Below are 21,667 nucleotides of genomic sequence, written 5' to 3' on the forward strand. Positions count from 1 at the left end.
GCTTAGTAAAATAGTGTACCCAAGATATGTAACATTACAAAATAGAATAGTGTAATATATTTTTACCTTTCTTTACAAAAAAAAAAACAATAACCTTGTTTATAGGGTAAATTTGTCTTTTTAAAATGATCAATTGCTCATTACCAAATACATTAGGTCAAATTTATTATTATTATTATTATTTTAGCATGATAAAATTATTGTATAACCCTTAAAAGCAAGAAAAAATAAATTGATAGCAAGGGTGGTCTCGTTAATCTTTTTCCCCTTATTAGCATAATAAAATGACAAACTTATTTTTGGAATAAAAAAACTTGAAACTACTTAAGCCAAGTCTTTTTGTCCTTTTTTCTAAAAATTGATTTTTTTTTTCAAATCATCCTTCAATGTTTAATTTGTTAGTGATTGAGTTTCTAATTTTTTTTCTTTTCCTTTTATAAAATTATCTCATTCTTATTTAATTTTTACTTTGTTATCAAATGAGATCTTAAAGGGACTTTTAAGAATATTTAGATGGAATCTTTTTATAATATTATTGATGAAGTTCCAAGATCTAACATGTTCAGGTATGAGAGTTTTTTTTAGTATATGGATAAATGGTGATCAAACATTAACATTAATATTCTTTTCTTTAAAGTTCAAGTGGTTGATAATTGGTGATATAAATGGTGACCTTTAATAAGATATTGTAATAAATAAATAAAAATGAGATTTAAATTCTAAGAACAAGTGAATTTATGAGTTATGTAATTTCACTAGGAAGACCGAGGCAATCTTATATTTGGTGAGTTATGCAATCACACTAAGAAAACCGAGTCAATCTTATTCTTGATGAGTCGATAAAAGGCCTTTAAGCATCACCTGTATAAAGTGAAAACATCATCTTCAAATAAATCAATTCATGCATAAGAAACTTATATTATTTGTCATTAACTATAGTATATTTTCAAATGATTAAAGTATTAGGCATAAAGGAGATTATTCCCTTTCATATCTTGTAAATGGTAAGTGTTTTCCTTGACCACCCTCATGACTCTAAAAGGAACATCCCATTTTTAGGGCAACTTGCCTCTACTCTCTTTATTGCTAGTAGCATCTACCTTTCTTAGCATCGGGTCTCCAAATTTTAACCTTCTACTCTTGACTCTAGGATTATGGTGTTGGGCAATTTTGCGGGATAATCTTCATTTCTAACCGCTAAAGTCAAACAATGTTCTTCTAATAAATCTAAGGTTATAGGCTTATGTCATGGGTTTTATTAACAATCCATTATAAGGAATTGTTTTCCATACTTCTTTTTTTCATTAAAAGTATCTACCTCAATCAAAATGCCATCTAGAATCACATTAATCTCATGTAGGGCTTGGACATGCTGGTTAGACTCTTCTTTATCATGTTTTATGTGGATATGTTCTTTGACAAATTACTTTAGATAACCCTTGGCTATCAGCCTTTCAACCTATTTCTTTTATGTGAAGCAATCTTCTATATTATGTATTTTATCCTTGTGGAACAAGTAAAACTTTTTGGAGGTGTGTATATGAGAAAGCGACACCATATGAGGTGGATATTATACAAAGTTTTTTCCATTGATGACTGTAAAGACTTCCACGAGAGTGGCATTCATAGAAGTCATATGTTTACTCTAGGGTATTGTATATGATCCTTTAATGGTCATTTTATCTTTGCTAGGAAAGTGATTTCATTTGAAAGGCTTCTCACCCTTAACATCCTTGTAGAAACAGGCAGGCTCATACCACAACATACTAGCCTCCTTCACCTATATATAATTTTTCATGACTTATTTTACCTTCAATAAGCTTATGTGTGGTAGAGTATGTAAATCTTTCTATAGAGAATGTTATCATATTCCACTTATCAAAGACTCTAAAGTTATTAGCTCAATCAATTCCTCCACCTTGAGCATTTCTTCATTGAACCTCTTTAAATATTTTTTATTAGGTTCAATTCTGATTGATTAACATCAAATAATTTAATGGAGCTCCTTTTAATGAGTATATTGGTGTTAAACCATGATACAAGTTTAGCACAAGGGTAATTAAAACTCATAATAGAGCCCGGCTTCAGGTTGTTATACCAAGCTCGTGCTAACCCTCTGAAGATCATAAAGAGGATCTTATATATAGTATCACCATTTTGAATGACCAACTCAAGGTTTTTACGCACGTTATATATATCATAAAACTTAGATAAAAATGATCTATTTATCTTGTGAAGAATGTAGACCTTGTATTGAAGTATCTATCAATTATGTTTCTTCCCAACTATTGTCCAATAGGCTATAGGGAGCCAGAGAATTTTAGTGTGAAACGGTAGGATTGATAGCTAACTAAAACCCTGTAATGGCTGGAAGTATCACATCTAGAGATATCGCTTATTAGGAAAGCTTCATATCTACAAGAACGATCTCTATAGGAACCAGAAGATCATTGAGGTGGAAAGCTTTCTATGTCATTTTGAGCTTGACATTCTACCAAACTTTGATATATTAGATTATTACCCTGCCTTTAACCCTTTTAATCATAAGTTGATCGCCGTATACAGCCCAACCTTCGTTAGAAAACGTGAAACTAGGGAATGAATTAGAGTATTGCAAAAACATCATAGTAAAAAAAAAAAAATGGCTTATCCAAAACATTGAATTAACATAACAAAATTGGTTTCTGAAATGTCTTGCCTCCGCACAACAATACAAAAAATAGTTAGCAAGCATCTATCGCAGCAAGACACCAAATTCCTGTGAATTGCGTTCCTAGAGTTACACTTTTATGGTAAAAGATTGTATTGTGCCCAATTTATGGCAAAGTATAGTTTGGCATCTAAAGTTTTCAAATTTTTATATTACTTGACCTTTTAATTTTAGGTTTTTATGCTTTGAATTTAAAACTTTATTTTTATCATAATTCAGTTATTGAATATTGAGAAATGAGAGTCACCGGAAAGTAAGATGAGACAAAAAATATGATCGATTATATTTCTATCATAAAAAGATCAATTTTAATGTCAATGAATTTGTTTTGAATATGAGAGTTTAATGGAGATGATTTTGTTATTTTATTATGCTAAAAAGATAGATAAGAGCCCGTTAAGTTTTTTATTTGATTTAATTTTTAGTTTTACTGTGATTATAGATTGTCTTAAGTTTAGACATTGAGTTATTGATGTTCCTGAAATGTGTGTGTATCAAGTTGAAATTTTAGATTTGAAGATTCAAAAATTCAAACTCTAATCCCTGAAAAAATGTTTTAGTTGCCTGCCTAGACAAATAATGTATTGTTCATTCTTTTCTCTCTTTTTTTTTAAAGAACACCAAAGGCGCATGGCATTTTTTTCTTAGCCCTTATGTTTTTTTTTCCTCGTGTTTTTTATTTTTTTGATATTTTTAGATCATTTTAATGCACTCATAACAAAAATAATTTTAAAAAATTAAAAAATATATTTTTTTGATATATTTCTAAATAAAAAATACTTTAAAAAATAACCACAATCACACTTTCAAACATGCATTTATTACTCTCTCATGAAAGAATTGCCAAACACTAGCCTCCAATGGTATAATATCAAACCTCTTACCTGCAATGCATATTACAAGAGCTGTCACCATCCACGATGCCAAAACCCAAGAAACTAATCACTGAAAAATTCCTAAAAAGCTTTCAAAATTTTTCATAAAATCATTAAGCATTGATTAAGTTTTGGGTGAGTATTTGAGTTTTCACGGGTGGTGTTGAGAATGTATTCTGAGAATCTGTTCAAGACCCGAATGAAATTCTTGGGTATTGTTAAGGAACAAAATAGGAGCTTTGAAATGAAGTTACAAGATAATCAAATGGAGTGATTGATAATAATCTTCCATTGATCTTTGCCTAGATTGATTGATTGATTTAAGAACCCTACTAGCTAGGGTTTTGACTTTTGATTATGAGAAAAGAGGAATTGGGATTTGATTTTGGTAGTGTCCACGACTGTTTGAAAAAAATAAAAAGAAAAAAGATAATTCTATCATTATGGCAGTTTTGTAATTTAAACATAAAAAAAAATATTTTTTAATTGTATAATAATTTTGTAATTTTAACACTGAGTCTTTGGTTATTAATTGAAATATATAGTAATCTTATAAATAATTTGGTTTTGATTTTTTTTTATTGAATTCTTTTGTGCACAGGTAAAATATTATCAAATCATAAATTATAGGATATACATTATAATTTCTAAATGAATAGAGATAAAGTGAAAAAAATAATTAAACTATAGAAATGTTAGAGTAAATGTTTTAATTTTAAAATTAAATAATATAATTTATTAACTAAAATAGAATTCCACCGTGTAGTGTGAATAACTAAAAGGGTGTTTAGAAGTGTGGTAGTGGTTACTTTTTGAAGTGTTTTTCATTTCAAAATACATTAAAATAATATTTTTTTTATTTTTTAAAAATTATTTTTGACATCAGCACATCAAAATGATCTGAAAACATCAAAAATATATTAATTTAAAGCAAAAAAAATATTTTCAAAAATTATTTATCGTTTATTAATTATAATATTGTTAAAATTGTATATTTTTTAATAAAGAAAAAAATTATAAATAATTTAAAAAATATATAAAAATATATTATTGGTTAAAAAAACTAGTTATAATAGCAAAATGATGGCGGCGTGTAAGTTGGTAATGATAGCGTTAACATGGTAATGAATGTTATAATAAAGGTGATGGCCATCATCAACTAAATAAACAAGAAAAATTGCTTCATTAGATCCCAACGACACGCTAACATTTCATTTGCTAAATACAATATAGTAGTTGATTAGAGATAATTATAAAAAAATACCCTTACCCATATGCTTATTAACAATGTTACTCCTTTACCTTTCGATTGAATCAATTTGGTCCTTAAAGTTGTCTTGCAATTTCAATATTATCCTTCCCTTCACATTTCTTTCCTTTTCCTATATATCATATATTTTTCTTAGATTGATTTCTAGTCATAGTTTGCTACTAATAAATTTTGTTAATATAATCCGTTAACTAATTGTTAGATAATGTCAAGTACCGGATTAATTAAATTAATCAAATGATTAAAAATTTTAAATTAACTGATTAATTAAATTATTTTTCAATATCAGTTTAATTAAAATATATTAATCCATATTGTTTATTAAAATAAATAAATTAATTTATATTGTACAAAAAGTACTTAAATAGTCTTTCAACTAGTGTTACTCAAAATTAATCTAGTAATATTTTATTATAAAAAATTTATTAATTTATATTTGATTCCATCTACTTCTCTTTTTTTCTCTTTCAATTTTATAAAATAAAAAATAAAAATAAATTTTTAAAAAAGACATGAAATATTGTTTTAAGGATGTAATCCATATACTGGCTTGATGTATTTAAAAATAATAAAACTTTATCTTAACCATTCTATTTAGTTGCTATGCTAAAGAAAAATTGCTTCTTCTAATTCAAAGAAGTTAACTTTGTTTTTTAATTTAAACAATGAGATTGTTTAGAAATAGAGTAATATTTTAATTTTTAAAAAAAAAAACTGAAGTAAAAAGGGAAAAACTAGAACTTCTTGTTTAAATACAATATGTTTTCATTCAAAAAATTGAAAGACTAGTTTTTTTTATTTTCCAAATTTGTATTGAGTTTAAAAAATATATTTTAAAAGTTTTCCACATATTTCCAATATAATTTCTTACTGTTTTAAAAATGAAAAACAAACATGAGAAATATATCTTCTTAGGAATTTAGCAATGTAAAAAATTTAAATTATTTTTTTATATTTAATTAGTATCATAAATTTAAGTTTTATTACAAAATTAATATAAAGATTTTTTGAGTTACCAATATAATAGTTTTATGATAATTCTTATTTGAATAAAATAAAGTTAACATTCTACAATTAGATTATCACAAATACGAAATATTAAAATATCTATTATAAATTATGGTTTTTATTTTTTTATATAAAAAATAGTTGTAATATTGATATATTCTTATTTTTTTGGTAGAAAAAATCTTTTTCATCTTCAACAAATGAACAAGCTTTTTTAATTTTTCACCGTACAAATAAATGCATTCAAATCATGAAGCACAAAATAAAACAACCCTAACAGTAATGCGTTACTTTAGAGAGTAGAGATAACAAGTTTGAGTCTATATAATTGAAAGTGAGAAATAAAGGGTTTCTTAGAAGTTAAAATTTTTAAGGATAAAAAACATCATAACTATAATAGTGAGATATCCAAAATAATAAATATAAAAATCATTTAAAAAAAATAAAACACCTAATAATATTAAATAAAAAAATAAAAATGGAAAACAAACAACATTTTTAAATTGAAAATGAAGAAATACAAATAATTATTTATTTTTTCAAAAAGCTTATACATTAGTTTCTCCATGTTAGAAAAAACTTGTTTTTGAGTTCAAATTGTTCATAAGATAAAACCTTTTCAGTAAAAAATCATCATCCACCATGATAACATCCAATATAATATTTTTCGAGTAAAACCTTTTTAGTTAATAAACAAATGTTTTTTTATATATGTATGGATCTCTAACACCCTTTAATGAATCACTCTATCATGGATCCTATAACTAGAATTTTCAATAACAATACATAAACTATCAATAGGCACCCAAAATATTTAATTTTTATTCATTTTAGTCTCGCTTGTTATCATGCTATTATAAACCTTTATATAAAAAAAATTAGAAAAATGAAAAAATAAAAACAAAAAATATTTGTTTATTTTTCCAAAAAAAATCAATCTATCCATACAGAGAAGGACCATACGTCAAAAAAAATCCACATAACATACTTTACCAAAAGAAATTTTATTTGCAAAATTTGTTTAGGGTTTTCTCACAATTATCAATTAACAAAATATTAAAGGGTGTTGTTAAATCATTATATCCACACTCATAAAACATTATTAATTAGATATATATATATATATATATATATATATATATATATATATATATATATATATATTATCCCTCAATAGTAGGTTGTTTTAGGAATTGTGCCTTATAATATGTTTCAGTTTTTATTTTGTTAGGTTATATATCAGTCTCATGAATTTAGTTTTTTTTTTATTGATTCTAACCTTCAAAATTAGATTTGTTTAAAATGAGGCTTCATAACGTTATTCGATCTAGTTTTCATGAATTTATCATGATCTTATGACCTAGGTTGTGAGTTTAACAGGTTAATACAGGTTGAATCGAGTTATTGTTTTTTTTTTTGTTTTTTTGTAATTGTTTTTCAATTTCATCCTTCAACATTGGATTGGTTGAAAATTAGACTTCGTAATTTTTTTCGATTTGTTTTCTATAGGTTATCAACAAAACACCAAAAAGTGTGGTTAGATCATTGTATCCACGCTAGCAAAACTTAAAGTCTAGGTAAACCTAAAAGATGGGTGAATTAGGTTGCCATTTAAAAAACTTATTCTTAACTTAAAAAAAACACAACACAACCTAATAATTAATATAATTAAGCTCAAAAAATAATAGAGGCAAACTTAAAGATGCACAAAAACAATCAACACAATAAATGAGAAAATAAAGTTAAGAGAGTGTGCACCGAGATTTTTATAGAGGTTCAAACAGTCATCTACTCCTTTACTTTAACTACAATTTAAGATTTTATTGTCACTTTGTCTTCTTAGAGGGTAAGACTAAACATTTACACAATTTTTTTTCCGAGCTCAAGATTAACCTCAATTCTTTTATAGGCTCAAGATTAAACCCAATCCTTTTACATGATAAAGATCGAAACTAACACACTGTTTTTACAACATCAAGATCGAAAACCTTTCCCGGTGTTTTTCTAAGTTTAAGATCTAACTCAATTATTTTCTGGGTTTAAGATCAAATCCAATTCTTTTATGAGTTTAGGATCAAACCTATTACAATTTTTTTTACAAGATCAAAATTGAAAACATTCTGTCACAAACATTTATAGATGGACAAGTATCAAACCACTTAAATAGCCTTTGGAAAGCTTTTCCAAGTGTTTTAAGTGTCATTTATATTTTTCACAATATTACTCACTTAATAAAGTTTAATGGCATGCAAATGAAACATTTGGAGGAGTTTTGTCATCAACACTTTAACCTTGTTTTGGATGAATCAATAGTATAACAAAGGTTATAGGAGGTTGTATAAGAGTAGAAATATGATTAGAATTTTTTCTTATATGTTTTTCTTACATTTTGCTAAAAATATAGGTTTTTATAAGGCTAAAAGCTCAAACTAGTTGTTGAGCACAACTTCCAAAATATTTTTGCTAGTTGGATAATTGGTTAGAATGTTATAAACAAGTTCTAGATTTTCTAGAAAACGATTAGATCATTTTGAAGAACATGAACAATTTATGGGATTTTGAGAAAAAAGTTAGATTGTTTTACAAAACGGTTAGATTGATTTAACTACTAGAACTTTTCTCTTGTTTTATGTGTTTTGGTTTTCTTGTATTCTCATAGGTTTGTTTAGGTTTTGTGGGTATGGAAACTTATTCCTATAAAATTCAAAGTTATCTAGCAAACCTTATTTACAAGATTTTGATCTTTGAAGTCGGTAGTCATTATTACATCAAGATTTTTTTTGAAATAAAAAATTATTATTGCATGACTTCATATATCCATGCCTCGAATCTTTGATGATTTTTTTTGAATGGTTTCATTCTCTTGAAGCATGTCTAAATCATAACAAAGCTTGTGCAATATATAAAAGCAAGTCTTACCCTTGCTCATACATATGTCTTGACTTTATATTTAATCATTATATAACTTAAGCACTTATATATACACACACACACACACACGCAATTGAATAAAAAATGGTTATCTTTTCATTTAGGAATATAATGATCCTAAATATAGATAAAACAAGTTAAGTATTGAGTATGAATTAAGTTAACTCTTGAATAAAAAAAACAAGTCAAATATAGAGTTTAAAACCAACTTATTTTTTGAATATAAAATTAGTTAAACATTGAGTTTAAAATAAATTAACTTTAAAGTATAAAACCAGTTAAGTACAATTGTTCAAAAGTATTGCTAAACCATTTAATTGGAAAAGTTGAAACTCATTAAAAATATCAACTTGCATGTGCATATATTCAATCATAACAATATATGTATTTCTCCTTATGCTATTGGCAATGATGACATAAATAAAAAGCTAAAAAATATATATTGAATATATGTCATTATTAAAAGATATCTCATATACAAAAAATCAACCAAATCAAATTTGCTATCCTAAAAAAGGATAATAAATTTTTATTCAAATATTAAGAATGTGAAGTCAAATAATTAAGAGGGTAAGAAATATATACCATGACTTTTTGATAGAGGATGACACCTTATGTGCTTTTTATTGTTTCTCCTATGATGATAATTAACTTCAATAAAATTTTATTTAATTGTTTTATCGTACTTGAGATAACCTATCATATTTATTTCAAGAACTTTGTTCATATCTTAAAATTCTCGCACAATACAATATTAATAATACCAAGTAATATATTCATAATTCACTATTCATATAAAAAACATTGTTTGACTAACATTCTCCCACCATATCAATGGAACAAATGAAGTCAATCAAAACATCACTCCTTGTATTTTTTTTTTTAATTTCACCATTCAACAACTTAGTCTTTTTGTTTAATGTCATTCTTTAATTTTATGTTGTTTTGGGAATTGTACTTTATAATTTTTTTTGTTGGGTTACATACTAGCCTCATGATTTTTTTTTTCCTCTTGATTTTAACGTTTAACATTAAATTTGTTGGAAGTGAGGCTTCACGTTTGTTTTTTAATTTGGTTTCTGTGAATTTATCTAGATCTTATGACTCAGGTCAAAGGTTTCAAAGTTTAATCTGGGTTGACTTGAGTTAATTTTTTGCCACTTTTTCTAATTGATTTTTTTATTCATCATTCAATATTGAGTTGGTTGCAAATTAGGCTTCATATTTTTTTATATTTGTTTTTTATGGGTCATTAACAAAAATCTAAAAGGAATTGGTATTTAGTTGTATAGTGAAATACTCATTTTTTCCTTCACAAACAAAACCTTAAAACTAGCTATTAAGGGTAATTCAATATTCTTACTAGAGTCTAGTTGTCATTGTCAAGTTTAGTATGGGAAGTTACATCCTTTCACTTTAATAATGCATAACAAGACTATTATACCTTTAGATTCAAGATTTTTTAAAGCTTATGTACAAGACATTTTCATCTTTTCTATTTTTAAAGAATAACAAAACAATAAACATGCTCTTAAAATCTAAAAGCCGTGGGTATTTCATTGTACAATGAAATTCCTATTTTTTCCTTCACAAACAAAACCTCAAAACTAGCTATTAAGGATAATTCATTAATATCACTGTAATTCAGTTGTTATTGTCAAGTTTAGTAGGGGAAGTTACATCCTTTCACTTTTTATGCACAGTAAGACCGCTATACCCTTAGATTCAAGATTTTTTAAAGCTTATGTACAAGGGCATTTTCATCTTTTCTATTTTTAAAGAACAACAAAATGATATATATACTCTTAAAGATGAACAATAGAAAATATTTTTTTGTTCATTTTTTAAATCAATATATTTTTTTCAATTATTTTCTTCAATATTAGGTTGATTAGGATATGACCTTCATAATTTATCCTGATTTTCTTTTATGGGTTAACACTATTTCATGATCCCAGTTGCAAATTTAATTTGTTAGCCTCGGTTGATTCAATATGTCATTATCTAAATATTTGAAAAAAATATCATATTAATATTTTAAAAAAGATATAATCCAATATGCATCATATTTTGAATTCATAATTATTTTCATAATTAGAAAATATGTTAGAAATGCTTGAATATTTTTTTTACATTTTAAAAAAATCATCTAACCCACATCACAACCAATGATTTAGCTATAAGTAAATCTAAAGGCACCTTTCCACTATAGAAAGAATATTGTCCTCACACTCACTTATTACAGTAGACTCATTGTTCATTTTTTATTTTTCATTTTGGGTAACTTGATCCTAACTGAAGGGCAATTGCTTTTGATTTCTTAAGCACGAGTGAAATTGAAAGAAGAAGGACCATAATGAAAAATGCAGCATAAATGGGTGATGTGTCCATGGTTTTCATGAAAATATACTTAAGCCCCTCATCTTTTAAAATAATACAATTTATGTCCCTTCAAATTTTGAAAATTCAATTTTGATATAAATTTTATTTTTTAGTGTCCAGTCGAGAAAGGAGAGTGAGAGAGATTGTTGAATTCTAATAATAAAAGAGAAAGTAGTTCACACCATTTTCAACCACCAAAATATTGTCCTTGATGTGCACAAATTCTATGTTATGAGAGATGTTTGATGGTATTTGTTTTGAGCCTCAATATTACTTGAAAAAACATATTTAAGTTAAGGAAGACAAATCTAACTCAGTTTAATTTTGAATTTTTATTTATTTACAGGTTTTTGGGTTCTTTTAGGCTGATGGATTGGTTTATAGGTATTTTAAAGATGTTAATGAAGTGTTTTTAGGTTGAAATAATTAAAAATTAGTTTTTTAAAATAAAAATATTATTTTAATTTTCTAGCTATGATGGAATTTGGGCTCGGAAGACCATATATCATTTTCTCTGTTTTTTTATCAAAAAAAAAAAAAAAAAAGGGTCAAATGCCATTTTAAAAAATTAAAACCAAGTTAGGTGTGCGGGCATGAGTTTGAAAGCCAACCAACGAGATTGGGCTCTTTATTTTTTTATATAAAAATATAAATATTTAATATATATTTTTTAAAAAATTATGTAACGTACGACGAATTACAGCAGGTAAAATAGCTAACAACTTAAAAGACATGAAATTAGAATAAAAAAAAGTAGAGTACGGCTTCATTTATTTATTTGCACATATATATATATATATATATAGGTCATCTTCATCTCGTATTTGTTTATTTATATATTTTAATTTCATACCAAACCAAACAAAACCACAACTTGGCGTTGGATTGGAGTTCCATTTTTGACCTTTCGCTATCTGGATCTAGGGTTTCCTTCTTTTCTCTACAGACTTTCACCATCTTCAACAAAAAAAAAAAAAAAAAAAAGAAGAAAAGAAAAGAGCAAACAAACCCTAGCTTGCACCACCTTTACTTTTAGACTGGTAATTTTGTCAATCAATCGATCTTCATCATCAAAGGAAGTTACTGGGGTTTTTATTTTTGATTGTCATCATCAATTTACAGATCTATCTGTTCATCTTAAAAATCTGACCACAAACAACAAAAGTTTTCCCTAATTTTGTTTTTATTTTCCCTCCAGAAGAGATCTTTTTCCTGTTGCAATTTCAAAGAAATCGGATTCAGATCATATAATGACTTTCTCTCCTGGAAATTTATGATCTTTGATGGACTTCAAATTCAAAAGCTTGAAACTTTGAAGTAAAGATTGGAATTTTTCTGGGGGAATTTTGTGGAAAAAGATGTATAAATCAGTGGTGTATAAAGGAGATGAGTTACTGGGAGAAGTAGAAATATACGCACAAGAACAACAGCAAGAAGAAGAAGAGAACAAGAACAAGAAGAAGAGAGTGATTGATGAGATAGTGAAGGAAATCAGAATAAGCCATTTCTCACAAGCAAGTGAGAGATGTCCACCACTTGCAGTGCTTCATACAATTACATCTATTGGTGTTTGCTTCAAAATGGAAGAGTCAACTTCATCAACAACAAAGATCTCTCAACAAGAATCGCCGCTTCATCTTTTGCACTCCTCCTGTATCCAAGAAAACAAGGTACAGCCAGTTAATGATAACAATAATAATGAACTTAATAATCAATTTAAAGAAAACCCATTGAAGGATTTAATTGAAATCGGTGGATAAAACCAGCAAAAAGTTTCGAACTTTGTAACTCGGTTAACTGGGTTTGTTGTACAGGGAACGCTGGACAACTTCGGACAAGGACCCTGAACCCACTTTGATTTTTTTCAGTGAATGAACCTTAAGTTAGTGGAAAATTTGTGAACTTTGTTGAGTAATTAATGTGACCCAGATGATTATGAACTGAATTTCTTGCCAATTTTGCCATGATAAAATGAGAACTTTCTGAACTTGTATTTTCCCAGTAAATGTCATGAACAAATGACTTCAAAGTGAATTTGGCTTTCATGGAATTTGAAAGTGAATATTACGTGCTGTCATGGGATTTTAATGCTGAAGAAAATTTTATCATGAGAATTATGTGTTACTGATATAGCTGCTTCATATGTAATTGAATTTTTGCTTCTATAGGAGGCAACTTTGGGATTTGCTGAAATTGAATGTTGAGTGAATATAAGCCTGAATTTTGGATAGTTAGACTGCAATATTGGTGTCTTACTCTGGTTTTATGGCTGAGGAACGTCAACAAAAGTAAGTGGAGGCTTATTTGCTGGCTATGTCTCATTCTGTAAGGGTTTTATTGATTGTGGATGTAGAATGACAATATAATGACTATACATGAATGCCTTTTCTGACATTTGTCTTCTTGTTAGTTTGAGAAGTAACCTGGGTTGTTATGATCTGGCCTTAATATGAATAAAACCTTTATTATTCATCTGAAGCACGAGTTCTGATAATTCGTTAGTTATGTTGCTTTATCTTATTGAAGGCTTTCTCTTGTTCACAATGATTATTGTTCCTTCTCTTTGTACATGTTTATGTATCATGCACATCAGCAGATTTATGTTGATATCTTTATTTATTTATTTTTCACGCTCCTCTTTCATTTTGGATGTTGATGGTGATGTTATTTTCAGACTGCAGTAATGCATCTGGGAGGGGAGGAGCTCCATTTGGTTGCAATGCCCTCCAGGAGTAATGAAAGACAGCATCCATGTTTCTGGGGATTCAGTGTTGCACCAGGACTTTATGACTCTTGTCTTGTCATGCTGAACCTCAGATGCCTGGGCATTGTATTTGATCTTGATGAAACTCTCATAGTTGCAAATACAATGCGCTCATTTGAAGATAGAATTGATGCTTTGCAGCGGAAAATAAGCACTGAGGTGGACCCACAGCGCATTCTTGGTATGCTGTCAGAGGTCAAGAGGTATCAGGATGACAAGAACATTTTGAAGCAATATGTGGAAAATGATCAGGTTGTTGAAAATGGAAAGGTGATCAAAACACAGTCTGAGGTTGTTCCAGCCCTGTCTGACAACCATCAACCTATGGTTCGCCCCTTGATACGGTTGCAAGAGAAGAACATTATTTTGACTCGTATCAATCCGCAGGTGTGTACTTCATGAATTCTAGAGTGATATCAACCTTGTTTGGATGTTCCCTGCATTGCTGTTTTTTCAAATCATACCACTGCCTCGAAAAAATTATCATTTGTCAAGTTCCTATTCACCAATTAGTAGATATGTAATGATCTTTGTTTGATAGAACGATGATTTTAGATTTTTTTTGTGTTTGGTATGAGGAATCTATAGGCTACTACAATGCTCGACAATGTTTAATAATATTTAGTTTGCCCTGAACATGTGCATTGATTTTGGTTCAAGAATCAAAGGATCTTTTTTATCATGTAGATTCGTGATACAAGTGTGCTTGTGAGGTTGAGACCTGCTTGGGAGGATCTGAGAAGCTACTTGACTGCAAGAGGGCGCAAGCGCTTTGAGGTTTATGTTTGCACAATGGCTGAAAGAGATTATGCTTTAGAAATGTGGAGGCTTTTGGATCCAGAGTCAAACTTGATAAACTCAAAAGAATTGCTAGATCGGATTGTGTGTGTCAAGTCTGGTAAGTGGCATCCAGCTTGCAGATGGCTGCTACTGTTTTAGCTGGTCATGGAGCCAATGATGTAGTTTGTGATTTGACCTTTCTGCTCACTGTTGAAAGTCTTACAAATGCGTGAGCAAGCATGCTCATTTTCTGCTAATGTTTATTTCTTATGTCATGTAATTACAGGTTTAAGGAAGTCCTTGTTCAATGTCTTTCAAGATGGAATATGCCATCCTAAGATGGCATTGGTGATAGATGATCGCTTGAAAGTGTGGGATGAGAGGGATCAATCCCGTGTGCATGTTGTTCCTGCATTTGCTCCATACTATGCTCCTCAAGCTGAAGTATAAACTATAAGCACTTTGCTTGGTGGAAACTTCAATATCGCAACAACACTTCCACACACTTCTTACTCAAAACACCCAGACACACAACACATGCATATGTCCAATTTTTTTTTATCAAGTTGTAGCAGCATGCACTCATCATAAGTCTTTATGTCATAGGTAAATAATGCTGTTCCAGTGTTGTGCGTTGCCAGAAATGTTGCTTGCAATGTCAGAGGTGGTTTCTTCAAGTAAGAATACAAAATCCAAGGGGCATATAACTACTTGGGCTCTCCTATATGCTTAACCATTTTACTTGTGTTACCTACCAGTTAATTTTGAGTCAATTTTGTTTATGCTTGTGACACTGTTTGGGTATAGCATGACCTTGGAATATGTTTACAGAGAATTTGATGAGGGCCTTCTGCAGAAGATACCTGAGGTTGCATATGAAGATGATACCAATAATATTCCTTCTCCTCCTGATGTGAGCAACTATTTAGTTTCAGAGGTTAGTCTTTACAATTTTGTTTTTTGTATTTGAATTCACAATGTCAGAATGTGCTGTTAAGCTCTGATTATGAATTTACATATACGATTGATCTCCTTGCAGATATATGCTCTTTTTTATTTTTGTTCATAATAAATCTTTTATGGCATTCAGGATGATGCTTCTGCCGTAAATGGAAATAGAGATCAACTTCCTTTTGATGGCATGGCAGATTCTGAGGTTGAAAGACAGCTAAAGGTATTTAGATGTGTGTATTATTTGTTTTACAAAGGGCTATGGGAGTGTTAAAGTTGTGATATGGAAAATGTTTGTTTTATACTTCTTGATCTTCCTGAGCGCCTGTGTTGTCTTCTATGTGTCAAGTTGAAATTGGTTTCTTTCTGTGCTCCTTGAAAAAAAAAAAAAAAAAAAAAAACAGGAAGCAGTTTCAGCTTCTTCAGCAATCCTCTCAACAATTCCTTCAACAGTCAGTAGCTTAGATCCAAGGCTTCTTCAGTCTCTCCAGTACACAATAGCATCTTCTTCAAGCTCGATGCCAACATCACAACCGTCAATGCTGGCATCACAACAACCAATGCCAGCATTACAACCACCAAAGCCTCCATCACAACTATCAATGACGCCATTTCCCAACACACAGTTTCCTCAGGTGGCTCCATCAGTTAAACAATTGGGCCAGGTTGTCCCTCCAGAACCAAGCTTGCAAAGTTCTCCTGCTCGAGAAGAGGGTGAAGTACCCGAATCTGAATTAGATCCTGATACAAGGAGGCGGCTTCTTATATTACAACATGGGCATGATTCAAGAGACAATGCACCAAGTGAATCTCCATTTCCTGCAAGACCTTCAACACAAGTTTCAGCTCCACGTGTTCAATCTGTTGGAAGCTGGGTTCCAGTGGAGGAAGAGATGAGCCCAAGGCAACTGAACCGAACACCTAGAGAATTTCCTCTGGATTCAGATCCAATGAATATTGAAAAGCACCGACCTCACCATCCATCCTTTTTCCACAAGGTTGAGAGTAATATTCCGTCTGATAGGATGATTCATGAGAACCAAAGACTGCCAAAAGAGGTAACTTTTCTTGGCACTGTACACTTATACCCTTCTTTTACCTGTAACTGATAGAGTATATTAAACTTGCACAATCATTTATTTGCAGGCAACATATAGAGATGACCGGATGAAGCCAAACCATTCAACATCTAATTATCCTTCCTTCCAAGGTGAGTGGTGATATATTTTCTCTTGAAAAAAATATTGCATAAAGTATCAACCTCACTCTGCCCATCAGCAAGAGTAGGTTTGGATGAAAGCTATCATTAGCTTGAATCTCCTATACTTTTTTTTTCCCGGAGGAATCTCCTGCATTAACACATTTGACATGCAAACTCCGTTAGCATTTTGTGAAAGTTGCAATGACTTTTGCAATATTGCTTGTGATGCTTTTGGTTTGGTTGCCTTATTGATTTAGTTGCTTTGTGCATTTTACTCCATGTTATTACTGCACTGATAAATTTTGGGTTTTTGTTTTGAAGGGGAGGAGAGTCCATTGAGTAGATCATCCAGTAACAGGGATCTTGACTTGGAATCTGAACGAGCTTTTTCAAGCACAGAAACTCCAGTTGAAGTGTTACAGGAAATTGCGATGAAGTGTGGAACCAAGGTAAGGGAAGAAGTCAGACTGAACAATCTATGCACCTTAACCCTTATGTTCCATTTAAGTTCTTCTTTTCTTCCCTTTTTCTCTATTAAATTTAACTTAATTTAATGGAAATCTACAGGTGGAATTCAGGCCTGCTTTGATTGCTACTAGTGATCTGCAGTTTTCCATTGAGGTTTTCTCTACTCTCTGGCTTAAAATTTTAAAATTTTGCTTTATTATCAGTAATATGAAATTTGTGTTTGTTCAATCAAAAGTAATTGATTCTTTCTCTTTTAAAATATGTGATCTGCATAATAATTTATTTTCTTAACTGCGTGGAATACAGTGTTTAGTTTGTTTATATGGTGGGATCCATGTATATTTTAACCTTTTTTCTTTCGCAATAGTTACTAGGTTGTGAAAGAACTTGAAGAAATTCCAGGACAAGGCTAATTTAAATTGATACACAACTAGCGTACCGATCCCTGATTACTATATTGTAGCTATTTGGCACCAAAGCAAACATTAAACAGTTTGCATTCCAGTCAAAGTAAATGACCAAATGGAGATAGAATTATGATGGCATTGCTTTATAGCCTAGGTGCTACCAAGCTTAGCCAAATGATAACTCTTTTTTAATACGAGGACACAGTCACCTTGCATGGAACCCAATGGGCCTAATGCCTTGAAGAATGAGAATATTAAAGGATTTACTGGCTCCATGTGGTTTATTAGGGAGCTGTATGAAACTGTAAAATCTAATATGTTCTTTTAGTTCATAACTGGTATCATCCTGTGTCTTATGATTAAAAAAAAAATTAGGAGTCCAAAAGGACCTAATTTACCTGAATAGAGAAATGGTATGGCTGCCTAACCCTCCTGTTCTTCTTCTTGTTTATTTTCCCAGACTTGGTTTGTAGGAGAGAAAGTTGGTGAAGGAACTGGTAAAACAAGAAGGGAAGCCCAACGCCAGGCAGCTGAGGGTTCTATTAAGAAGTTAGCTGGTAAGATTTCATACCGTGATATTTCTTATTACTCGTTAGTACACAAGGTCATTGAATTGAATCAGCTGTCTGATTTTTAGCATGTCTTGTCATTAGCCTGCCCTGTGTATCATATAACTGCTCAGCTGAGCTCTGAACAGAATTTATTATTTGCTATATTGGTGCTTACTATCGTAACTGATGCTTATAGCATGGAATCTAGACTGTAGCTATTCAGTACCTTGGGCTTGAATTTGCTCTGAGCTTATGGTCTAAATCAGAACTGATTCTATGCCAGTGTGCTATTGTCTTGAAACATGCTGTATGTGTCTCATACATTATTTTGCACGGGCAATGTTCTTAAAATTTGATGCTCCAACATCCTTTGCAGTGGAAATTCCTCTTGTCCAAACATCTTTGCTCTGTGATGCTTATGACAATATTTCTGCAGGCATGTATATGTCTCGTGTGAAGCCTGATTCTGGGCCCATGCTTGGGGATTCAAGTAGATATCCTAGTGCAAATGATAATGGTTCCTTGGGTGATATGAATTCTTTTGGGAACCAACCATTGCTGAAAGATGAGAACATTACATATTCAGCTACTTCAGAGCCATCCAGACTTCTGGATCAAAGGCTGGAAGGCTCTAAGAAATCAATGGGTTCTGTCACTGCACTCAAAGAATTTGTAAGTTCCAAGGAGCTAGTCATGCATCTACCATGTTTCAATGGCTATTAAGTTTTTTTTTCACTGAAATGTCATGGATTGACATTTAATATCTTCAGTGCATGACGGAGGGTCTTGGGGTAAATTTTCTGGCACAGACTCCACTTTCAACTAATTCAATACCGGGAGAGGAGGTACATGCACAGGTTTGTATTTGAACACGCATTATACTTTGAAGTTTGAGAAGTGATGCAAGACAGCTTAGGGGATGTTCTGGATCTGACTTTCAGGGGCTATATTGGTGAGTGTTTTAAGGTTAGATTGGTGGGTTTTGTATAGTGGAAATTGTAGAAACTATCAGAGTCGCACTAATAGGATTTCTCACCTAGAGGATAGAAAAACCTAAGCTTCACATCTAGGGTTCTTAGGAATCACATCTAAGGGAGATTGAGTCAAACAAACTAAAGCAAAATGCTGGAATTTTATTTAATAACTTTTATTAAAATATTGAAAGCCTGCGTGCTTATTATGGAGTTTTAGAAGTCCAAATCCAACAAGGACATGGATTCCTAAACCTCCAGCATAACTATTCCTATTTAGAATAGGAAAGCCTAATAACTTGAGGACTATTAAATGTAACACTAAACAGAAATAAAGCCTAGACCTAGACAATTTCCAGATTTTCCAGCAAGCTTGAAAATTACTAAAATACCCTTGCATTCCAGAATTTAAAAAAACACAAATCTTATTCTTTTGTCATCCACATCAAGAAAGTATCTTTTCCTTTTTATATTTATATTTGCACTTTAATTATTCACTTGATCTTGACAGTTCCAGCCAATTAAGTTGCAGGCAGTTTTTATAGAATACCTTTTTTCATCTCAAGGAAACTAACTCAATTAGGGGTCTTGTATTTTATAGGATAAACTCACGGGTAAGAATTTAGAACCAGAATCCCGTTCATCTTGGCTTGACATTTTGAAATTTAATGTTGTCCTGGACTTCATTTTGCACATTAATCTGTGTGGTTATCCCTTGGTCATGGGTAGAAGGATTGGTATTTACTTGTGTAAGAACAAAGAAGTAAGATGCTATTGAAGTTCTATAAGTGTATGGAGAATTTAAGCCAACTGAAACAGCAAAGGTTGTTTCTTGTTTGAGCAGTTCAAATTGATAATTATGTGGTTTGTTTCAAGTAGAAGAAAACTTTTGCTTTTTTTCATCTCTTTTTTTTTTGTGCATGTTATATGACTTTCAGCCCTCATCATTATCAATCATTTTCCAACTCAGCTCTGATAAAGTACTACTTTTTTTTATCGCACCTAGGTTGAAATAGATGGACAAGTTCTGGGGAAGGGTATTGGGTTGACATGGGATGAAGCTAAGATGCAGGTATGCATTGTTCCATATACAGAATCATTTTTTGTGAGACTAATATTTCTCTCTTCTTTCATAAATCTTTGTATACCTTAATTTTATCTGTCTGAGCACCCAAACATTCTTTTCCCCAGGCTGCTGAAAAGGCCCTTGGAAGTCTAAGAACAATGTTTGGTCAATACACACCGAAACGTCAGGGTTCCCCTAGGTTTGTGATTGTATATTTTGCTTATTTTAACAATTAGTTGTCAATGTTCTGTTGAATAACGAGTAGACTCCTCTTCTCTTTTGTTTGTGATTTACTAGTCCGAAAATCATCTCTGCTCGGAGTTTGAGTTTCCAGCTTGCATTTTATTTTCTTTGTTTATGTTTTCTTAATTTTTTTTTTTTTATAATGTAACAGGTTAATGCAAGGGATGCCAAATAAACGTCTAAAGCAAGAGTTCCCACGGGCTCTGCAGCGCATGCCCTCTTCTGCTAGATATCACAAGAATGCTCCTCCTGTTCCTTGAAGACCACAAAGTAATTCCTTTTCCCACTTTGTTGAACAGAATCGCGGATTGTGTTGATCTCGAGCCACCAGTTGAATTGTTGGTTAAGTCTTTTGCTACGTATAAAATGAAGCCAAGAAGAGCTCCCCCACCTGACCAATCTTATTGCGGAATTTTTTCCAAGTGACTGCAATTCTGTGATGTTCAAATATTCGTGATATCTGCCTCTTTCTCCGGATCACATTTGTATCAAGTATCCGCTGCTCCGGGATGCACAGAAGGCTCGTGCATCAAGAAAGGCAGGGCTACATACCCCCGATTATTGTTGTGCAGTCAATGCTGCCGCTGCCTTGGTACTGACTGTTTATGATGTTTACATGTTTAACCTGAGTCAAAACTTGATGATGGGGAAGTGTTTTCTGGCTATATGCTCAGAGTATCTGCTCCGACCCACCATTGACACTGTAGATGTAAAATCTAACCACTCAGTTATGTTGGCTGTCTCCACTTTACCAGGTCAAGTTGGATCCTGTGTTTTAACCTAGCAAATGTAGAACTTCATTTGTTCAAATGGGGTGAAAGTTTTCAATCTCTCCTGTCCATTTCCCTGGCCCCCTGATGATTGTGGAAACGGTTTTGGCCACCCGTAATATGAAACGACGGGGGCGAGAAGTGGTAATTTTCTTGCTCTGTAAAGCAATGGATAAGAGGATAAATATCCAGCTCAATATCTGTTCTTGCCATTAAAACAAAATTGCAGGGAAGCTATCTTGAATTGCGACTCGAGACTTCAACATGATTCGTTCTATTGTCCTGCTAATGGAATAGCTTCTTGATTTTAAATAATTAC

General features: G+C 31.0%; 1 protein-coding gene across 2 annotated transcripts; it reads left to right on the forward strand.

Annotated features, from left to right (window-relative positions):
* The first annotated feature begins 12,016 nt into the window (after positions 1-12,016).
* LOC118047335 (RNA polymerase II C-terminal domain phosphatase-like 1) lies at positions 12,017-21,406 on the forward strand. Of its 2 annotated transcripts, XM_073408509.1 has the most exons (18): positions 12,709-12,846; positions 13,345-13,464; positions 13,851-14,327; positions 14,628-14,838; positions 15,007-15,164; positions 15,327-15,397; positions 15,552-15,657; positions 15,811-15,894; positions 16,076-16,729; positions 16,818-16,881; positions 17,194-17,321; positions 17,440-17,493; positions 18,208-18,304; positions 18,735-18,970; positions 19,069-19,155; positions 20,276-20,341; positions 20,461-20,534; positions 20,730-21,406. In XM_073408509.1, the coding sequence occupies exons 3-18, from the start codon at positions 13,860-13,862 to the stop codon at positions 20,836-20,838; spliced, it is 2,667 nt and encodes an 888-aa protein (XP_073264610.1). In that variant the 5' UTR covers positions 12,709-12,846; positions 13,345-13,464; positions 13,851-13,859; the 3' UTR covers positions 20,839-21,406. The 2 variants fall into 2 exon arrangements, with proteins under 2 accessions (XP_034912494.1, XP_073264610.1); XM_035056603.2 differs by lacking the exon at positions 13,345-13,464 and having other exon boundaries at positions 12,017-12,846.
* Positions 21,407-21,667: the final 261 nt, after the last annotated feature.

This window comes from Populus alba, chromosome 4, assembly GCF_005239225.2.
Source record: "Populus alba chromosome 4, ASM523922v2, whole genome shotgun sequence".
Taxonomy (NCBI): domain Eukaryota; kingdom Viridiplantae; phylum Streptophyta; class Magnoliopsida; order Malpighiales; family Salicaceae; genus Populus; species Populus alba.

Excerpts from the sequence above, each read along its gene's own strand:
- LOC118047335 (XM_035056603.2), top strand. The coding sequence starts at position 12,535 with ATGTATAAATCAGTGGTGTATAAAGGAGATGAGTTACTGGGAGAAGTA. Across the intron at positions 16,730-16,817 it reads ACCAAAGACTGCCAAAAGAG|GCAACATATAGAGATGACCG; the intron begins GTAACTTTTCTT and ends ATTTATTTGCAG. Across the intron at positions 17,494-18,207 it reads ATCTGCAGTTTTCCATTGAG|ACTTGGTTTGTAGGAGAGAA; the intron begins GTTTTCTCTACT and ends TTATTTTCCCAG.